The sequence below is a fragment of the Lineus longissimus genome, chromosome 2 (genome assembly GCF_910592395.1).
Source record: "Lineus longissimus chromosome 2, tnLinLong1.2, whole genome shotgun sequence".
Classification (NCBI taxonomy): Eukaryota; Metazoa; Nemertea; class Pilidiophora; order Heteronemertea; family Lineidae; genus Lineus; species Lineus longissimus.
Window position 1 is genome coordinate 17,089,847 of NC_088309.1, and position 22,205 is coordinate 17,112,051.

General features: G+C 38.7%; 1 protein-coding gene across 1 annotated transcript in view; it reads right to left on the reverse strand.

The window, feature by feature from the left end:
• The window catches only part of LOC135482686 (uncharacterized), a 36,538-nt gene extending 14,803 nt beyond the window's left edge, over positions 1–21,735 (reverse strand). The window contains exons 1-21 of the mRNA XM_064762943.1: positions 14,042–21,735; positions 13,172–13,255; positions 12,304–12,330; positions 11,596–11,613; positions 11,336–11,347; positions 10,697–10,711; positions 9,256–9,318; positions 8,988–9,044; positions 8,630–8,674; positions 8,231–8,293; positions 7,765–7,818; positions 7,173–7,214; positions 6,818–6,883; positions 6,010–6,054; positions 5,488–5,553; positions 3,980–4,042; positions 3,202–3,243; positions 2,775–2,840; positions 1,861–1,905; positions 749–802; positions 167–235 (exon numbers count right to left, since the gene is read on the reverse strand). Of these exons, the coding sequence (XP_064619013.1) occupies positions 167–235; positions 749–802; positions 1,861–1,905; positions 2,775–2,840; positions 3,202–3,243; positions 3,980–4,042; positions 5,488–5,553; positions 6,010–6,054; positions 6,818–6,883; positions 7,173–7,214; positions 7,765–7,818; positions 8,231–8,293; positions 8,630–8,674; positions 8,988–9,044; positions 9,256–9,318; positions 10,697–10,711; positions 11,336–11,347; positions 11,596–11,613; positions 12,304–12,330; positions 13,172–13,255; positions 14,042–21,518 (8,473 nt within the window). The 5' untranslated portion in view covers positions 21,519–21,735. The remainder of the gene's footprint in view (positions 1–166; positions 236–748; positions 803–1,860; positions 1,906–2,774; positions 2,841–3,201; positions 3,244–3,979; positions 4,043–5,487; positions 5,554–6,009; positions 6,055–6,817; positions 6,884–7,172; positions 7,215–7,764; positions 7,819–8,230; positions 8,294–8,629; positions 8,675–8,987; positions 9,045–9,255; positions 9,319–10,696; positions 10,712–11,335; positions 11,348–11,595; positions 11,614–12,303; positions 12,331–13,171; positions 13,256–14,041) is intronic.
• Positions 21,736–22,205: the final 470 nt, after the last annotated feature.

Genomic DNA, 22,205 nt, shown 5'->3' on the forward strand with positions numbered 1-22,205 from the left:
TGTCACGTAACGATTTTTGTCCAACAATTATTTCCTCGTTTCCTCGCTATGATACCAACTTGCGTCACGATCTGCTCAGACATAAAAACAATGCCACTTTTTCCCAGTAGTTTTTAACGACTGGACCAGAAGCAAAAAGCACTTATTGAGGATTGGAAAAACTTACTTGGCATTTTAATACACTGTTTATTGTTTCCTTTTCCTACTCTGTAGTAAAGGCGTGGACATCCGCGATCTGTTGTTTAAATAAACTATTGTTATTACGTTAAACTTAAAAGGTTCGGCATGAGTGATTTTTCAACTCAAACCTACTAAACGCACTTCAGCATCCCAGAGTGACTTGGATGATGTAAATATGGCAAAGGAGCATAAGAAGAAAGTTTCAAACTCTCAGTTAAATGCAAAGTGCATGTTATTCAGTAGATTTTTTTCTTAGATGGAAATCGACCCAAGTCAGTGAACCCATCATCCCCATTTACTAGCTTAGTTTCCATTACATCACTACAGCGGATTCTGCAGCAAATGCTGGAAACTTTGTGGCTTTCACAGTAGCCGTTGGATTTATCTCCTAGCTGACCACAACGCCTGTGAGAGTGACAAAACGATGACTTCCCGCCGTAGTTCAAAGGGAAGGTACTTTCAACACCTTTAAGTTGAAATAAACTGCTTAAAATATTGCAGGCATGTGTAAAGTTACGATCCTGTCCGGGTTAGAACATACAAGAGAAAATAAAGCTACTTTACTCACAGGCACAACGCTTCTTGCCTCTCTTCGCAACAGGCCAATATCCAACGGGGCATTCTGGAACAAATTGCAACTGGATGGTCAGAACATCAATAGGTTACGGCAAAATATTAAAGTTAGACAACAGCTATAACAACAGATATAATGTACGAGTAATCTTTTATTTTTAATTCAAGTATGCATGGTCGCTTCGCAAATTCCAGCTATCTGAGTGTAAAATCATCCTTTTTTTACTCGCCGGAAATCGTCGAACTTGAAAGTACCCACGTTTCCAGGCCTTGCTCAGAGATGATCAGATATATCATACAAAATGTTTTTCAAAATTGTCTCAATTGATTTTTTTAGTTCCAATGTCGTCTAAATCGACCAGCATTCGCAGGCGGTTGAATGAAATCCGACTGGTTGGAATCTGCGCCCTTCCTGAATATAGTTACCAATATTTGTAAGAAACCACAGATGAATATGTCAGTTGCTTTTAAAACTAATGCGGCTGTCACCTGTAGTGACGTGGGCAGGCACGTGGGGGAAAAATTGTTTCTCATAAAGTGTTTTTCCTGAAGGATATTATCGTATAAATCGTATGAACTTCTTACGTCGTTTTAGAGTTGTCTGGTAATTGTATACTTTGAGTAAAGAAACATCAGATAAGGTGATTTAACTTATGTTTCTTTCATATTGAGTAACTAATCTTTAGATTAGTCTTTCTAAAAAAACAAACTTGAAGTAGTGACGGGTTATGAAGTCTATACCTCAATCAATTCTGAAGCTACTGAGATGTGTCATACTATCACATCATTTTAAGGGTAAAGTACATAATTTAAAGGGTAATGAGTGAGGGTAATGTTGGGTACACTCAGCCCATGTTGACAACTCAATATCTCTCTTAGACCAATAATGCCTAATTTTGCCATGTTTTTATCTTTTCCTTTACGTGATGGATATACGCACTGACTTGCCTGATAGCCGAGGAATTCGGAGGTGGTACTTGAAGGGGTCGCTGGCAATACAACAAGTCTTATGCATTAACCATATGACGGAGGTTGTTTTGCAGTCACCCCTACACCTTGAATATACAATATGCAGTCTAATTCTAGTATCCACATTTATATACTTACTGACGCATTTGTTTTGTTTGTTGAGCAGACGACCATTCGGACATGCTGAAAACGAAGAACAAATATATGCAAATCACCAAATTCTGATTGAAATCAAACCATAAAATGATGATTTTAATCTAGTACTGGTACCAGTGATGCAAAATTTATTACATGTAGTTTTCATTGGGCAGCGCCACTGTAGTCACAGTCGTCGTTGGATTGATTTCGTAGCTGATCACAACGCCTGTGAAAGTGACAAAACGGTGGCGTCCCCCCCGCGAGATTTTTAAGAATTGTGAACACCAACTTTTGTGCTGCTACCATAAAAGAAGGGAACCTGCAGAAGTGCAACAACTACAGGATAATAAGAATGGTACATTGTAAGCCGTCTCGTTAAGATCCCATTGAAGATCCTGAAACGTTTGCAACTTGAAGCCAATGCCATTCTGTCTGAGGACCAAGCCAGACTCCGCGAGGGTAAATCCACACCGACAGCAGATCAACCTCAGGTTGCTGTGCAGGAAGTCAGGCAACTTGACAAAACCGGTCAGCCACAACTTCGTAGACTTCAAGAAATGCTTTGACCTGGCAGAAAGGTTCACGGACAGTTCTGAGGAAGTTTTATTAAATCAGTCCTGGCATCATCGAAAGGGAGCATGAGAACAGCGACTTCTCACGGATCCTTATACGTATACGGATAATACTCTGTTGCAGAAGGACTAATTTCTGTACATTGCGATCCGTATGCGTATACGAATCCGTGATAAGTCATTCATCTCAACCTCCCTACTAACACTGTGATGTCGCACGAAAGCCTCAAAAGGGTAAAGAGGCCTATGGGTTACAAAACTTCGGCCAGAAACAGAGTGGTAGGCTAAGTGTCATGCACTGCAGCATGTACACGACACTTGACTGGATTGTTTTCTACTCACTTTTCTTTACACAGTACACTCGCTTCCAAACCCTCAGTGGCGTCTTTCCGTGAGGGCACTTTACGACTGTAAACAACAAGCAGGACCGAGTTATTAAAGTGAATTTAATCGGTGTGATTGTGACATACATTTATTATGATACCGAGATAATCCCGCCGGACCGACAGACGATATCACTTCGCAATTCTTAACGCATATTAAATGTCTTGCTTTTTCTAAGCGTATGGTATTTGCGAGATAAATCCTGAATGAGGATTCACGGTGACATTGACGCAAATTCGGACTACTCAAAAATAATGGGTGTATTGTTCGGAACCGATATGATATGCGGAGAAATTAGTACAGAACGTGTTTGCAATTTCCTCACAATGTGCTCATTGGTGTTTTGCGTGAATAAAACAACTGTGATGATGCACAGTCCACTTACATTTACATCGTCCCTTGACAACCTTGTGGCCGACAGGACAAGCTGAAAAAATTAATGTGCAATTTATAAACTTAAAAAGGGGAACGCCGTTCGTAATAGGTAGATAGATGAACGCGCAGAAAGCATTTAAAATTTGTGCACACCTAAGATTAATTAATATAAATACAAATATGAATGATATAAATTTCAGCGCGGTGGCTGTTGTACGTTTCACAAAGCCATGAACTTGTAAGACGTGCCAAAAATGTCCATATTTTTTATACAAAAGCAGGCATGCCATATCAATAACTTTATCGACGCACAGTGTTTATCTTGATTTATTTTTAATGGTCTTTTTCATAAGAAGTTATTGGTTACAAAAAAGGCGTTTATGACTCAATATTATTGCTAACCTCTGATTGGTTATCGCTGTAATGACGTCATCATTCCAAAATTGTCCATTGATAACAGTGTTTAGTACTCAAAAAGAATTCGACAGTCATAAAAATGTATATTTGTATGTATGTTACAAAAATGGTAAATCACTGATACTGTGATTTTCGATGCGTCCTACAAAGGTCCTCATTTAAAACTAGTCACGTAACCAAAGAGCTGAAATTAACGCGAGATATGTAAATGTACAACACGTCATGAGAGATGTGTATAAACTTTGGAATGGTTTTGTCCGTCCACGTCCTGTAGAACTTTCAAAAAGGTTTTTTTTCTGAATAACCCGATGTATACAATCATGATTCATGATATTCAAGTGAGAAAACAGAAAGCAAATATTTTAACTTACATATTTTCACACAGAGAATCTTCCCCTGTTTGGTCGTGTATTTCCGATATCCAACCTTGCACGCTGGAAGTCAAGAAAAGAAGAGTATATCAATAATTTCGGTCACGCCCAGTGGCTATATATATATGATATACTCTAGATCAATAGCAAGGATTAGCACAATTCCGACTCCCACTCCAACTGAAACTCCGAGAGCGAATAGTAGCCACCTATGGATACTTGTGATTTGAATTATTTGATGGACGCTAGCCATTGATGAAACACTATCATAATGCGAGAAAGGATTTAGCGTCTTAAATCGATTGCCTGCATAAACCGCGAATATCGAAGTCGTGTTCCTATTCGTGCCGATTTCTTACGAATAGGAATACGACTTCAATATTCATGATATAAGAGCAAAATAGATTAAAGACACTGAGTCTTTTTTCAACGTGCGATGGTTTTCCAGGAGTGGAAACCATCCATCAAATCATTTAAATCGCGGTTGTCCATTGATCGCCGCTATTCGCTCGGTTTATGCCTGTTTCGCCCATTCCTGTTCCGCCTATTCCTGTTTCACCTATTCCTTTTTGGCCTATTTCCTGTTTGGCCTATTTCCTGTTTCGCCTATTCCTGTTTCGCCTACTTCCTGTTTCGCCTACTTTCCAGTACCCCTACAATAAATCGACTATCCCACGGGGAACCTTAGGGATGCATGTCCATTTTATGGGGAAAATGTGAGGGGACAATTGGATGATGTTAACGATGTGATGACTATTTGACTAATCAAATGCCATCAACTTTGTTAACAAACCATGCCATGACCGTTTTGAAAGAGTCACCTTGAAAGCGGGGACAGTCCGGGACTTATTTGACCATAGGACCATAGGACCATACTGACACACAGTAAAAACTAATAGATTAAGTAGAGTAAAGCAGTCGTTTATTTTATAAAAACAGGAAACCTTTCTCAAATCTAATGATAGGGTAAAACTTTCTTACTATTTTATATCTTGCCTTTTAAAATAAGCTAAAACATGAGCCTATGTAAGCTATGTATAATTTTCCAAAGTTATTCCGAATAATACTAAAATTATTGAAATCTCGCTAAATCCATTATTTCAGACTTTATTCTTAATGATAGCCTTTAACACTATAGTAAGGGACGGTTCATATTCCTACGTCTGTGGGGAGGTTAGCAATACATTTGAATAGGCGAAACAGGAATAGGCGAAACAGGAATTAGGCGAAACAGGAATAGGCGAAACAGGAATTAGGCGAAACAGGAATTAGGCGAAACAGGAATAGGCGGAACAGGAATAGGCGGAACAGGAATAGGCGAAACAGGAATACACCATTCGCTCTCGGAGTTCAGTCAAAGTGGCAGTCAGAATGGTGCTAATCCTCGCTATCATAATAATTTCTTCAAACCTGGCCTAAAAAATGAACCACCATTATCTCAATGATACCAAGCTTAACAGCAATTCAATTTTGTCAGATACCAACAATTTCAGTTTACTGTGACTTACTCTTTTTAATGCAATAACTGTTCTTTCTGCCCTTCTTCCTTGAGTATCCTCGTGGGCATTTATAGACTGGAAAAAAAGACGAAGAGAATGTTGGCAGTCATCGAAATATAATGGATTCATAACTTTAACGATATACTAAGGTATATCACATGTAGACGCCGCATTTAAACCTTTTATGCAAATTTTGTCTGCGGAGGGTTAAGATAATTTTCGCAAAGTGGTCTTGTTACCAGCAATTTGAATTGCTTGCTGCGGTCGACACACGTCGGCTATTGTTTTTGGGTTCATCCTGATTTAGAGGGGGAGTATAGTCATGAACTAGGGGGTCAAAATGATCGTCTTCGGGAGGCTTATAATGCACATTAGGGATTGGTTGTGTTTGACTCAGTGATAAATATATTTCGCGTACGAACGTGAATAGTTTCGATGCACTGTATGTTTGCAGAGACCCCCATTATGTAACTTAATCTGGCCCACCTCGCTCGGTTCCTGCCTAAAGAGTATCTCCAAATAATAACTTACAAGCGCAGTTTCCCATTTTGTCCAACTTGTAACCTCGAGCGCATACTAAAACACAAAAAGGATAAGGTTATGTCGTTGGGTCACATTAAAGGGCCAACTTAGGCAAAAGATATGTTTGTTTTCCATACAAAAACAGCTTCCAGCAGGACCGCAACTTCTCCAAACAGGATCATTGAAAAATCATTAATTTGCAATAAACAATGCACAAGAACGGGGTGTAACGATAGGCCTGCCTGAAATTCACATACCATGTCCAATACTGCCTCACAACACTGGCGAAAAACATTATCAGAGGTCAGCATCAGTTTGATACTACTCGTGGCGGCGCATGGTGTCAAGCAGAGGCATTATCCTCCTAGCTAGGTAAATCCCACGGCCAAGTTGTCCCTTTAAAAATGCACGTCCTTTGAAAAAACACATTTGGGCTAACGGTTTCTTAAGTCCGAATTACGTAGACAGAAATAACTCTAAACCGAGTGGTCTGTCCTATCACATTCAGTTTTTCAGCTAACTCGGCCAGAAGGCATCCTCGGTCCCCACTCCGGTGTTAAGTACAGCTTCATCGCTTATTGGCTTAAGGGGTTTTGATTTTTTTTCAAAGTTTTTTTATGACTGAGTGTCGTCGCATAACTGGGTATTTTCTCATTTGTGTTTTCGTACTTAGTTTTTGATGGACATAACAAGGTGATTCTTTTTGCGATGAAGGGCTTTTGTCAATAATTTGGCAAAATTACTTAGACGTAAACTTAGTAGTTTTCATTTGAGCAACGGACAGGATTTTATATCTGTATTGTTGAGTTTAATTTACCTTTCCTCACGCAGACGGGTCCCTTCTTTGTGATCAATTTCGTGTATCCGAGTTTGCACTTCTTGGCTGGGAAAGAAATTGTTTCAGTTATTTCATTATTTGGCGCAGCAGAGAGTCTGAATTATGCTCATTTAGGTTTTTTTATTCGTAACTTGCCCCTGGGGCCTCATAATTCGAATAAAATAATCATTCTATCCTCTATTCTGTACTCGAATTCCGTCAAAAGGTATTTTCGTGTGTCACTTCTGGAACAAAATGTGCAAAGAGTAAAAAATGACGAAAGTCAAATGAGAAATCATGATTATATACCCGTCATCAGCCAGGCATTTCGCTTGTAAAATTAAGAACTACTCACCCACACATTTGTTCTTGACTCGCTTGTAACCTTTTGGGCATGCTAAAATGAATCAACACATTTTTGTTCACATTTGCTTTTATTGGAAAACAAACGAGAGAAAATAACAATTTAAAATTCAAGGGCGTGTCTGGTCTTACAGGTGGACATTTATGTGCAGTGCGTAGACAAGTTAAAGGTAACTGTGTCAGGCATTAAGTGGAGAACAGAAAGCATATCACAATGACTACAAGAACTAAAGGTTACTTAAGATATGTACCTATAGTCAGTCATTCATCGGCAATACCAATTACACGTACTTCGTGTTTCTTTTCGGTATTTCTCTGTACCCAAATCTATCGCCACTTATAAAAATGTGTTTTATTTGTAGTTAGGGCTACTAATGCCTAATTGGCCATAGACCAATCTTGTAATGTTATTCGAGTTGAATAAACAACTATATGATAAAGTGAGCATATCAGATACGGAAAAAAAATTCATAGTACTTGGGGTTTATTATTCGTCTGAGCCAGAGATCACATTGACAAATAGATATCATATATTGATGAAGAGAACTACACACTTCAGTGAAATTAACTCAGAGGTTACTTACATATCTTGATGCATGTTCCCTTGCCTTTGACCCTGAAGAAGCCCTTAGGACAACCTGCAAACAAATAAGTGGAATGAATGAATGCATGAATCATATATAATTGAAAATGAATGATCCCCCCCCCCCCCCCACCACCACCACCACCACCACCACCACCACTAAAAGGAAAACATCAGATTTGAACATCTTGATGAAGAGTCTATAGGTCTTAGCAAAGGGTTATCAGGGCAAATATTAATGATATCGACCCCGAGAAATAGCATCCACGGGGGTCGATTGGCATCCAGGCAACAGCAAGGCCAAATAATGTTTTAGATACCAGAATCAGCCGGCCTCATACACACCTGCACGTATCAATATGGCAACACTAAAGTGCTGTGAAAATAAGCAATTTTTGTAGCTGCGACCCGTGATTATAATCGCTGCTGTATGCGACGATTTCGAAGGAAAATAACTGACTACGTACGTTTCTTGACGCAGAACACTTTCTTCATTCGAATTTGGATTTTGTAGCCTCTTGGACAGCTCACTGAAATGGATGAAAGTCATATCATCATCATCATCGTCAAATAGTTATAATTGTAATGAAATTATTTGAGACCAACTCGCCCCCCCCCCCGCCAAAATCCTGAGTTGAGTTTCATACAATCAAATTTGTAAGCTTTTTTTTTTTTAAAAGAAAGTCAATGATCGGATACCAGTTGCGGATGGTGCTGATTCCTCTTAACTATAAACGACCTCTATCGATGGCAAACTTCGCAAATGAGGTACACCTATATGCCGTTACTTGGATATTTCATTCAAATGTCCAGGAACTGAATACACATGTCATAAGCTAACTACATCAATTCCTGAAGAAACGTACCTCGACGGCAGTTAGGTCCATAACGCTTGTAACCAAGTTGGCAGGCTGAAGATATACATTATGTTTATTACACACTGATATATATACGCATATTCATTTCATGGTGCCATTTTGTTACAGTCTATCTCATAAAGTCAAAATGTACATGTAGTTCTGGTGGAAATGAAAAATTGCCTAGATTTGGCATATGGAGAAATCATTCTAAAAACAATAGAATGTAACAGGGCAACTTCTCCAAGGAGGACTAACTTTACCTTCACACCGGTCCGTCATTTAGTATGAATACAAATATTTTAGTGGATTTTAAAAAATCAACAAAAAATCAAAGTGGGGAAAAAAGTGTGTGGAGTTTACTTACGTCGCCTACAGTACCACTTTCCTTTGTAAAAATAACGTTTGTAAGGACGTTTGCAGCCTGAAAAATAATTTCAGAATCTGTATCTGTTTCACCTTTATTTGACCACTTTTACTTTACCTTTTACTTTATCAAAGTGTAAAAGTTGAGTTTACTTGTAGTTAACGTCTGGTTAACTTTACTTTTTGAGAGGTGGATAAAACTTGTAGTAATAGTAAAAGTAAACTATACCATTACCATTACTGCTTGACCTCACCCAATGCAAACTTACGTTTTACGCAGCGGTTTTTTCCCCTGCTCTTGGTCAGGTAATATCCCGGTGGACAGGAATGCTCTGAAAAGCAGAGTTCTCTTATGTATCAAACGCCAACAAACATAGATTTCGCAAGACCCGGTAAAAATTATATTGGGCGGATACGTTTATTCATTCCTAAATTACTTGTATCGAGAAGCAGTTTCCGGCGGTTTCAAGAACCGAATACATGTACATGCCATAAGTCAACAAAGGCACTTCAAGGCGGCTGTTATAAAACGCGGATTCCGCGGAAATCCGCGGAATCCGCGCGTACCTGGTTCAGCTGGCCACCGTCAGATGTAGTGGTAGTCAGATGTAATGATAACTGTGTTTCGATCAATCGCTAGGCCGAGAGCTCCAACATACAATAATCAATGCCAGCCAACTGTAATTATATCATGTGCTAATATGCTTTTTACTACATTGTTCTACAGAGATGGCTAGTGTAAATGTATTGTATACATGAAGTTTAAAGTAAAAACTTTTCCTCGTATTTTATGAATATTAGCCATTGGCAGGCACCCTTCTGGAACATTCTTAGACTCTCGATGGTAGGTCTAGCTACTCGGACCGAAGATCGCCCAGCGTAGTGTGTGATTCAGTTTACGTTTAATCCGACATGAAATGATAACCAGGCTTATTTAAATGTCCTTGTCAATTAACCATTCGCATGGTGGTATTTTATTTAATGAATATACAAAAATGCGGTGGGGACTATAGGCAGCAGCAGTGGGGCTAATTTAGCCATCTTTAGCCATCTTCAGGCGACGATTCATCCTTGGTAAAAAAATATCAAAAACCCGTTGTACAATGTATATGTGATTAATAGAATAACAGTCCTGTCTGTATTTCAGTCCACAGTGTCTGTTTATAGTACTTACCTTCCCTCAAAATAATGTAATGAAATACAGTTATTACGGAACGATTTAGTTCTCTAAATTCGTGCTGCGTGCAGTGACCGTGCAGAGAGCGTGTGAACGACTACCACTACATCTGACGGTAGCCAGCGGAACCAGGTACGCGCGGATTCCGCGGATTTCCGCGTTTTATAACAGCCGCTTCAAAGAGCGAGAGCGAAGGCGCCATTAGTCCGCCGAGGCTGACGAAATGAGCTGACATTTACTTGTAGGGCCAGCGCCGGTCTAAGGCACCATAGATGGTGCAGATGCAGTCAAATTTTGTTTTGTGGCACCACACACCGGTGGCACCTCAGACTGGTGGTACGAACCTCGTCCGGACATGGGAGTATTTATATCATAAAGTCATAAATATTTAGACACTTCTGTGAACGCTGACGTCGAGAACTTTGTAATTTGCACAACTTGCGAAAACGACTCTGTTTGTATATTAACAGGGTGTTTATGTGAACAAAAGCCGAAAAAAATGCACATCTATTCTGAACCATTGATATACTTACTTTTCTTGCAGCAGCCTGGGTATATAAAAGAGAAAAAAAATAAGCTTTTTTAGTTCGAACGTGTATAGCAAGCTAAAGAACGTGTATACCAATTTAAAGAATTTTGAACAAAAATCTACGTCCCTCCATTGTGGCACTGTATGCTGTCTTGACGAATGTAAACGTTATATTCCTATGAATTGCAGTGCCTATTTCGACTGATAGAAGGTAATACAGTCCTGGAATTAAGGCTTGCATTTTCTGCTTTCCATTGAGCGAAATTACCCACCATGATCAGATGATGTATTTATAGTAACCATGGTGCTAATGGGATTGGGTAGCGTGTGCTACATGTAAATGGAGTTATAGGCAACTGCAATGTACTATGATAATACAAAAAGCTATCGAAGATTTACGGTTCTTTGAAAGTGTAATCGAGGACCATAGCACATTTTGAATAGGCCTTTTCGAAGAAGACGAATCATAGCCATATTATTAACAAATTAAATGCGCACCGTCAGAACACGTCAGACGACCTGCGCCTACTTCGGACAATGCCATAAGCCACGGTGACCCTTTTTTCCAGGCGAAACGCATGATTAGTCAGCGCCCAAACAAACTTCTTCGAAAAGGTCCATACATTTTGGATAAGTTACTTACGATTGTTGAAACCTAAAAAAAGAGAAAATCCATCATTATGAAATAGTTATGCTTAATTTTATTTCATTTCAGGTGATTTCATTGCGTTGAAGGAAACTTGCCCGTGTCTGTATTGTCGAAGTAAGCTTATATAATCGACCGAAACTTAAATTTTAATGTAAATTGCTTTCGACTTGTTCATTGAAGATGTGTTTGGCTAATTCGGTAAACCGTACTCGGCGTCATTATACTCCCAGAGTCTTTCAATACTAAGTACTTACAGCATCGATGACAGCAGTCTGAAGAAAGAATAGTATTTGCCATAAACAGAAAGAAGCCATTTATGACAAGTTCCCCATTGACCAAATCGTTGACCTAATCATGATTGCGATTTTTCATGATAAAGACCAAGCGGAAGCATGTGCTGCAGTGTACGCGGTATTTCTATCACCCTGGTACTCTCTTAAAATAAGGAGCTTTGAGGTTTTAAACACCTTTCAGGGTTTTCAGCCAACACAAATATGCACCCCTGGATTTGTTTTAGGGAAATGAATATGTTTTTGTGGGTTTTCACAAGCTAAAAACTTTCTCTGAAAAACCACTACGGCTGCATATATAAAAAATGTGTTGGCCGAAAAATCCTTAAATGTTTTTCAAAACCTCAAAAACCCTTATTTTTAAGAATGCAGCCACTCTGAACACATTACCACAATATGCATGGAACCGATGAGTTACAACTCCCTAGTTCACTGGCTGATCGTATTCATGCGGTAAATATCATTAGTTTGGAGATTATCTCATTTACATCTAAATGACTGGATAAAAATGTTGACCCATCTAACTCGATCTATTTCATACCAGCTCACACTACAAAAAACATCCGTTTTATCACAATTTATCGTTCCTTTAGACCGTTCACCCCCCCCCCCCCCCCCCCCCCAACCCTTACAAGCTTTTTCGGTTGAACACATCTGAGGAGGTATACTTACGGCAATGCTTCATTGCTTTCAGAAGGTCTGCAAAAATAGATTAGAGACACGTCATTAAAATCGTCTGCACAGTTTGGGCACTACTTTAGCAGTACCGATATTTTACCTCCTGTCATTTGCTACTCATAACCTCTCGATCGTTCTTCTTTCGCAGTCTAAAAAAATGTCCTGAATTAACTCGATCGATCTTGATCGACATCGGTTTATCAAGAAAATTATCTCAGGCATTCGACTTGTTTACCTCGGGCGTTAGAGTAAGGAGGTTAAGATTTTCGATCCGAGAACGAAAACGAGGTGGTATTTTGACGATAGATACCGTATTGCCTGTTGTCAGAAATGAAATGAAACAGTGTGCTTATAATGCCTTGTGTGCCTAGAAACAATAATACAAAACAATCAGTTTGACTTGATGACGTCAACCAGAGTAGAAACCCACCTCGTTCTCGTTCTCGGATCAAAATCTTAACCTCTCTCATTATCTCGATTGCCCGAGATATTATCCCCATCGATCGAGGTCATAAGTGAATCGATCGAGATATTTCGAAATAATAAGTTTATCGGTCGAGATATTTTGATACAGTCGAAAAAATCATCTGATGTCCTTTCCTTGGCACTGTAGAACACAAGGTGGCACTGTAGGAAGTGGATAGTTAAGCAGAATTATTTGATTTTATGTACATCACTTGACGTGAAGATAGTAATAAATTTGTGTGTTAACTCAGGAGACAGCAGAAATCAAACTTGTGGAATACTGAAAGCTGTCACATAAAAAATCGTACTCTCGACTTTGGTTTTGCCTTCGATTATGAAAGTAAATAAAACACAGTCATATGGACACTAGATTGGAAATCGAATTCGAGGGTGTCACCTGCACAGCGCTTAGATTTTCTTCCAACTCTGCTTCTTCCCGACTTTGGTCTCTTCTTCCGGGGCTTAAGGATAGTCCTGATACCTGCGATTTAAAAAGGGTGTAAAAATAAGGCATCAATATGTTTGTTAATAAAAAACACAGCCTGCAAACAGTTCACTAAAAAACAAGATTTTAACTGAGAAAAAATGGAAAAACAAAGTAGCTTAATAAAGGTTCAAACTGTTGTGTGGCTTTTGCCTGGCAGGTGTCCCAAGTTACACCTGCCAATCATTTAAAAGTGTCATGGAGGACCTGAATCGTTTTCTGTTCCTTTTTGTCAGGTGAAGTCATAGTCCCATCAGTTGGTGCATGGAAGAAGATGCTTAGGGTAGTATGACAATAGGACGGTGGGCGAATTGATCACTTAGTGTAATTTGCCAAGGTATGACTCTCAAACAACGATTTTAACATTTTGACTGGCATTTCTTTTATTCGGCATCACTTGAACACCCATGATCATATCAAAATGGAATTTTCACACACTGTCGGAGAAATGTGGATTAAGAAATGCGTTAATTCTTATTGGGATAGGTTGGGAGGCTTTTGAGATACAGCGCTCTGAATTTTGGGGTAAGACTTTCTAATTGAGAGAATTGTTTTGATACTTAGACACAGCATAATTTGACACAACTTTTCAAATATACCATAACTAAAATTATCTAGCAAAATTTAGAATAAAGTAAAACAAAATCACCAAACAATTCACCAAACCTCTTTGCCATAGGCAGGATAGATAACTTATTACATATAGTTACTGGTATCAACCCTTAAATTTCGGCGCGTTTTTTTAAACCACCCGATATAAACATTTGTTACAGAATTACTTACCTCTGGTGATAATCTTTTTCAACAGTGCATATCTCCTTAACAGACGTCTCCTCGTACGACGACCCAATCTCCCGAACAGACGATTGATGTTACGCGCGATTCTCTTCTTCCGTCGAACTAACTTCTTCAGGGTCCGTGAAATCTTAGAGTTTGGTCGGAATGACCTAGTTTTGCTTCGCCTATTGACATATGTCTGTTTAGCAGTGGTGCGCTTGAACCTCCGAAGCTGCCGCAAGATCCTTCTGATAATCAGATCAACACGAATTTTCCGGCGGATGCGCCTTACCAGCCTCATCCTGTGCCTGGTGATGGCGTATCGGCTACGTCTCTTCCTCCTTCTCTGGACACGGGCCTTTCGAATCAGCCTTCTGGCCTTTCGTCTCAACTTGTTGTCAAAACGTCTGACAGATCGTGTTTTTACCAGTATCATCTTGATCTTACGGACGAATCGGACTCCGTACCTGTAATACCGTACCCTCCGTCTCATATTTTTCACCTTCTTGACTGCCTTGACGCGTTTCAAGGCTTTCTTAACGCGATGCAATATCAGTATCTCCCTCTTATGAAGCCGCTTGATGAATCGCAGTAGAGTGTCTCTGAGAGATAGTACGTTGCGTTTACTGTTACGACGTGTTGATTCGGCTATCTTCAATTTCTTTACAAGAGTTACTACCAAAATCTTTTCACGGCGCAAAAGCGCCAGCTTATTAATCAACTTAGATCGATTTATGACAAATTTCCTGTCCATTGTTTTCATTAATGTCGATATTTCCTTGTTAATTATTTGAACCTGTCTCTGAAGGTCGTTCTGGACTTTCCCGAAGGATTTACACGAGTCAATAATCAACTTTAGATAATCGACATAGTGAATAACATCCATATAGAACTGAATCTCAAAGGTAAACCTTTCGATCTCATTTAAATTTTTCCCTTTTTCCTCATTAACCTTTTTCTGGAGTTTTCTTACTTGTTTTCCAGAGTCAACTCGGACTTCCTTTAGGTACTGACCAGTGACTGTCCGAATGAGCACTTTTTCGTATGCAGAGACAGGTCGAGATCGTACATCATCAAGAATGTATTTGATTTTCAAGATTCTTGTTTTCCGCCTCTGGTATGAAAAAAGCCTTGCAACATAGTACGGACGTTTCTTCTTTGGAACTTTCTGGATTCGGCTTCTGATCTTTTTGATTCTTCGCCTACATTTACTGAGAAGCCGCTTCACAAATTGCCTCATAGAATAAATAGTCTTCCTTTTTAATATGACTCTTCGAATCCATTTCAATCTTCTCAATTCCAGCTGATATAAAGATTTCTGCCGAAGGTTATTCAACTTTTGAGCTGGAGATTTCTTTATCAATGTCTGAATCTTCTTTAGACCCCTGACAATTACTCGAACATTCTTCCGAATAACCACAATAATCTTTCTCTTGATAGCAGAAAGTTTAGGCTTGCTTCCTTTTCTCTTTCTTGTCTTCACTCGTTGGTAAATGGTTGTAATTCGGCGAAGGATCATACCAAGAACTCTGCTCACACGAGTCAGCCTGCTAATGCGCCTTTTCAGCTTTGGTTTATTCTTTTTAGTGGTTTTCCTAAGCTTCTTTTTCAAGTTCCGAGTATTTTCAATTGTCCTTTTAATAGTTTTCTTCACAACCATCCTCATACTGTGAACAGAACTGATCTTTACAAGTGTTGCTGAAACATATTTAACCTGTTTTCTAATATATGAAATCGTCTTGAGTTTTCTTCTTATCACCTGTAATCTCCTTTTCTTTCTTTTTGGTATTCTTCTTCGTCTCTTGTTCAGCAAAGTTATCTTCTTTTGGTACCGTTTTAGGAATTTCTTGCAAAATCTTATAACACCACGCTCAACCAGTTTCAATGTATTCGATTTTGGCTTTGGTCTAGTCACTTTTGATTTCCACACTTTTGTCTTTTTCCCTTTTTTCTGTTTTCTTCTTGGCTTGTTTCTCTTCCTATAAATATGGATGACGCTGTGGTAAATAGTTTTGATTATTTTGTTCACCTTACAATACCTCTTATACCTGCGCATTGTCACAGGATTCTTCTTCTTCGGGTTCTTTCTAAGTTGCATCTTTAATTCCTGTTTAATTTTGTGTATCTTACGTACAGTAATCGTGACATATTTTCTGATGCCACGTAGACTAGTTTTCTTTATTACAACTCGCCGAATGACTTTGACTTGCTTGATGATTTTGGAGCATACTTTGATCCTACTCCGAAGTGGTTTCCTCTTTGGTTTCGTTGCCTTTTTTAGAATCTTGACCAGCTTTCGCTTTCTGCGAATATATTTCTTAATAATATTCTTCAAGATTTTCACCACTTTCCTTTTAGCCTTCTTCACTTTCTTTGGTCTTGAACCTCTTTTGGGTTTTTTCTTGTTTCTCCTTGGTCGCTTGTTTGGACGACGAGTGACACGTCTGATTTTGCTGACAATTTTCTTTACTAATTTTCTGCGAATATATTTCTTAATAATATCCTTCAAGATTTTCACCACTTTCCTTTTTGTCTTCTTCACTTTCTTTGGCCTTAAAACTATCTTGGGTTTTTTCTTATTTCTCCTTGGTCGCTTGTTTGGACGACGAGTGACACGTCTGATTTTGCTGACAATTTTCTTTACTACTTTTCTCATCCTACGGATTATCCTACACTTGGTTTTCAGCTTTGGCCTCTTTCCCACTGGCAGTTTCTTGATTTTCCTCTTTAGCCTCTTGTACTTCCTTGATGTCTTCCTTACAATGTGTTGTGTATAGTTCATAATTCTATGCACTCTAGTACTCTTGATTATTGTATGCTCTATAATGACAATTTGCCAGATGACAGTGGTAAATATTTGGATCTTTTTACGTAGAATTTTCCTCTGCGATTTTTTTGCCTTTCTTAGAGTCATGATCAATTTTTTCTTTCCCTCAACATACTTCCTAATAATTCTCTTCAGGAAATTTATAACTTTTCGTTTAAGCTTCTTCAATTTTTCTGGTCTCGAAACTCTCTTGGGTTTTTTCTTATTTCTCCTTGGTCGCTTGTTTGGACGACGAGTGACACGTCTGATTTTGCTGACAATTTTCTTTAATACTTTTCTCACCCTACGGAGTATCTTACACTTGGTTTTCAGCTTTGGTTTCTTTTGCTTTGGCGTTCTCTTGACTTTCCTCTTTAGCTTCTTGTACTGCTTACATGCCTTGCGTACGATTTTCTTGACACATTTTCGGATGCGATGCGCACTAGTTTTCTTGATTACAACTCGCCGAATGACTTTGACCTGCTTGATGATTTTGGTGCATACTATGATCCTTCTCCGAAGTGGTTTCCTCTTTCCTTTCATTACTTTTCTTAGAACCTTGATCAGCGTTTTCTTTCTGCGAATATATTTCTTAATCATTTTCTTCAAGATTTTCGCCACTTTCTTTTTAGCCTTCTTCACTTTCTTTGGTCTTGAAACTCTCTTGGGTTTTTTCTTATTTCTCCTTGGTCGCTTGTTTGGACGACGAGTGACACGTCTGATTTTGCTGACAATTTTCTTTAATACTTTTCTCACCCTACGGAGTATCTTACACTTGGTTTTCAGCTTTGGTTTCTTTTGCTTTGGCGTTCTCTTGACTTTCCTCTTTAGCTTCTTGTACTGCTTACGTGCCTTGCGTACGATTTTCTTGACACATTTTCGGATGCGATGCACACTAGTTTTCTTGATTACAACTCGCCGAATGACTTTGACTTGCTTGATGATTTTGGTGCATACTATGATCCTTCTCCGAAGTGGTTTCCTCTTTCCTTTTTTTATTTTTCTTAGAACCTTGATCAGCGTTTTCTTTCTGCGAATATATTTCTTAATCATTTTCTTCAAGATTTTCGCCACTTTCTTTTTAGCCTTCTTCACTTTCTTTGGTCTTGAAACTCTCTTGGGTTTTTTCTTATTTCTCCTTGGTCGCTTGTTTGGACGACGAGTGACACGTCTGATTTTGCTGACAATTTTCTTTAATACTTTTCTCACCCTACGGAGTATCTTACACTTGGTTTTCAGCTTTGGTTTCTTTTGCTTTGGCGTTCTCTTGACTTTCCTCTTTAGCTTCTTGTACTGCTTACGTGCCTTGCGTACGATTTTCTTGACACATTTTCGGATGCGATGCACACTAGTTTTCTTGATTACAACTCGCCGAATGACTTTGACTTGCTTGATGATTTTGGTGCATACTTTGATCCTTCTCCGAAGTGGTTTCCTCTTTCCTTTTTTTACTTTTCTTAGAACCTTGATCAGCGTTTTCTTTCTGCGAATATATTTCTTAATCATTTTCTTCAAGATTTTCGCCACTTTCTTTTTAGCCTTCTTCACTTTCTTTGGTCTTGAAACTCTCTTGGGTTTTTTCTTGTTTCTCCTTGGTCGCTTGTTTGGACGACGAGTGACACGTCTGATATTGCTGACAATTTTCTTTAATACTTTTCTCACCCTACGGAGTATCTTACACTTGGTTTTCAGCTTTGGTTTCTTTTGCTTTGGCGTTCTCTTGACTTTCCTCTTTAGCTTCTTGTACTGCTTACGTGCCTTGCGTACGATTTTCTTGACACATTTTCGGATGCGATGCACACTAGTTTTCTTGATTACAACTTGCCGAATGACTTTGACTTGCTTGATGATTTTGGTGCATACTTTGATCCTTCGCCGAAGTGGTTTTCTCTTTCCTTTCTTTACTTTTCTTAGAACCTTGATCAGCGTTTTCTTTCTGCGAATATATTTCTTAATCATTTTCTTCAAGATTTTCGCCACTTTCTTTTTAGCCTTCTTCACTTTCTTTGGTCTTGAAACTCTCTTGGGTTTTTTCTTATTTCTCCTTGGTCGCTTGTTTGGACGACGAGTGACACGTCTGATTTTGCTGACAATTTTCTTTACTACTTTTCTCACCCTACGGATTATCGTACACTTGGTTTTCAGCTTTGGCCTCTTTCTCTCCGGCAGTTTCTTGATTTTCCTCTTTAGCCTCTTGTACTTCCTTGATGTCTTCCTTACAATGTGTTGTGTATAGTTCATAATTCTATGCACTCTAGTACTCTTGATTATTGTATGCTCTATAATGACAACTTGCCAGATGACAGTGGTGAATATTTTGATCTTTTTACGTAGAATTTTCCTCTGCGTTTTTTTGGCCTTTTTTAGAGTCTTGATCAATTTTTTCTTTCTCTGAACATACTTCTTAATAATTCTCTTCAGGCAATTTACCACTTTTCGTTTAACCTTCTTCACTTTCTTTGGTCTTGAAACTCTCTTGGGTTTTTTCTTATTTCTCCTTGGTCGCTTGTTTGGACGACGAGTGACACGTCTGATTTTGCTGACAATTTTCTTTAATACTTTTCTCACCCTACGGAGTATCTTACACTTGGTTTTCAGCTTTGGTTTCTTTTGCTTTGGCGTTCTCTTGACTTTCCTCTTTAGCTTCTTGTACTGCTTACGTGCCTTGCGTACGACTTTCTTGACACATTTTCGGATGCGATGCACACTAGTTTTCTTCATTACAACTCGCCGAATGACTTTGACTTGCTTGATGATTTTTGTGCATACTTTGATCCTTCTCCGAAGTGGTTTCCTCTTTCCTTTTTTTACTTTTCTTAGAACCTTGATCAGCGTTTTCTTTCTGCGAATATATTTCTTAATCATTTTCTTCAAGATTTTCGCCACTTTCTTTTTAGCCTTCTTCACTTTCTTTGGTCTTGAAACTCTCTTGGGTTTTTTCTTATTTCTCCTTGGTCGCTTGTTTGGACGACGAGTGACACGTCTGATTTTGCTGACAATTTCCTTTAATACTTTTCTCACCCTGCGGAATATCCTACACTTGGTTTTCAGCTTTGGTTTCTTTTTCTTTGGCGTTCTCTTGACTTTCCTCTTTAGCTTCTTGTACTGCTTACGTGCCTTGCGTACGATTTTCTTGACACATTTTCGGATGCGATGCACACTAGTTTTCTTGATTACAACTCGCCGAATGACTTTCACTTGCTTGATGATTTTGGTGCATACTTTGATCCTTCTCCGAAGTGGTTTCCTCTTTCCTTTCTTTACTTTTCTTAGAACCTTGATCAGCGTTTTCTTTCTGCGAATATATTTCTTAATCATTTTCTTCAAGATTTTCGCCACTTTCTTTTTAGCCTTCTTCACTTTCTTTGGTCTTGAAACTCTCTTGGGTTTTTTCTTATTTCTCCTTGGTCGCTTGTTTGGACGACGAGTGACACGTCTGATTTTGCTGACAATTTTCTTTACTACTTTTCTCACCCTACGGAATATCCTACACTTGGTTTTCAGCTTTGGTTTCTTTTTCTTTGGCGTTCTCTTGACTTTCCTCTTTAGCTTCTTGTACTGCTTACGTGCCTTGCGTACGATTTTCTTGACACATTTTCGGATGCGATGCACACTAGTTTTCTTGATTACAACTCGCCGAATGACTTTCACTTGCTTGATGATTTTGGTGCATACTTTGATCCTTCTCCGAAGTGGTTTCCTCTTTCCTTTCTTTACTTTTCTTAGAACCTTGATCAGCGTTTTCTTTCTGCGAATATATTTCTTAATCATTTTCTTCAAGATTTTCGCCACTTTCTTTTTAGCCTTCTTCACTTTCTTTGGTCTTGAAACTCTCTTGGGTTTTTTCTTATTTCTCCTTGGTCGCTTGTTTGGACGACGAGTGTCACGTCTGATTTTGCTGACAATTTTCTTTAATACTTTTCTCACCCTACGGAGTATCTTACACTTGGTTTTCAGCTTTGGTTTCTTTTGCTTTGGCGTTCTCTTGACTTTCCTCTTTAGCTTCTTGTACTGCTTACGTGCCTTGCGTACGATTTTCTTGACACATTTTCGGATGCGATGCACACTAGTTTTCTTGATTACAACTCGCCGAATGACTTTGACTTGCTTGATGATTTTGGTGCATACTTTGATCCTTCTCCGAAGTGGTTTCCTCTTTCCTTTTTTTATTTTTCTTAGAACCTTGATCAGCGTTTTCTTTCTGCGAATATATTTCTTAATCATTTTCTTCAAGATTTTCGCCACTTTCTTTTTAGCCTTCTTCACTTTCTTTGGTCTTGAAACTCTCTTGGGTTTTTTCTTATTTCTCCTTGGTCGCTTGTTTGGACGACGAGTGACACGTCTGATATTGCTGACAATTTTCTTTAATACTTTTCTCACCCTACGGAGTATCTTACACTTGGTTTTCAGCTTTGGTTTCTGTTGCTTTGGCGTTCTCTTGACTTTCCTCTTTAGCTTCTTGTACTGCTTACGTGCCTTGCGTACGATTTTCTTGACACATTTTCGGATGCGATGCACACTAGTTTTCTTGATTACAACTCGCCGAATGACTTTGACTTGCTTGATGATTTTGGTGCATACTATGATCCTTCTCCGAAGTGGTTTCCTCTTTCCTTTCTTTACTTTTCTTAGAACCTTGATCAGCGTTTTCTTTCTGCGAATATATTTCTTAATCATTTTCTTCAAGATTTTCGCCACTTTCTTTTTAGCCTTCTTCACTTTCTTTGGTCTTGAAACTCTCTTGGGTTTTTTCTTATTTCTCCTTGGTCGCTTGTTTGGACGACGAGTGACACGTCTGATTTTGCTGACAATTTTCTTTAATACTTTTCTCACCCTACGGAGTATCTTACACTTGGTTTTCAGCTTTGGTTTCTTTTGCTTTGGCGTTCTCTTGACTTTCTTCTTTAGCTTCTTGTACTGCTTACGTGCCTTGCGTACGATTTTCTTGACACATTTTCGGATGCGATGCACACTAGTTTTCTTGATTACAACTTGCCGAATGACTTTGACTTGCTTGATGATTTTGGTGCATACTTTGATCCTTCTCCGAAGTGGTTTTCTCTTTCCTTTCTTTACTTTTCTTAGAACCTTGATCAGCGTTTTCTTTCTGCGAATATATTTCTTAATCATTTTCTTCAAGATTTTCGCCACTTTCTTTTTAGCCTTCTTCACTTTCTTTGGTCTTGAAACTCTCTTGGGTTTTTTCTTATTTCTCCTTGGTCGCTTGTTTGGACGACGAGTGACACGTCTGATTTTGCTGACAATTTCCTTTAATACTTTTCTCACCCTATGGAATATCCTACACTTGGTTTTCAGCTTTGGTTTCTTTTTCTTTGGCGTTCTCTTGACTTTCCTCTTTAGCTT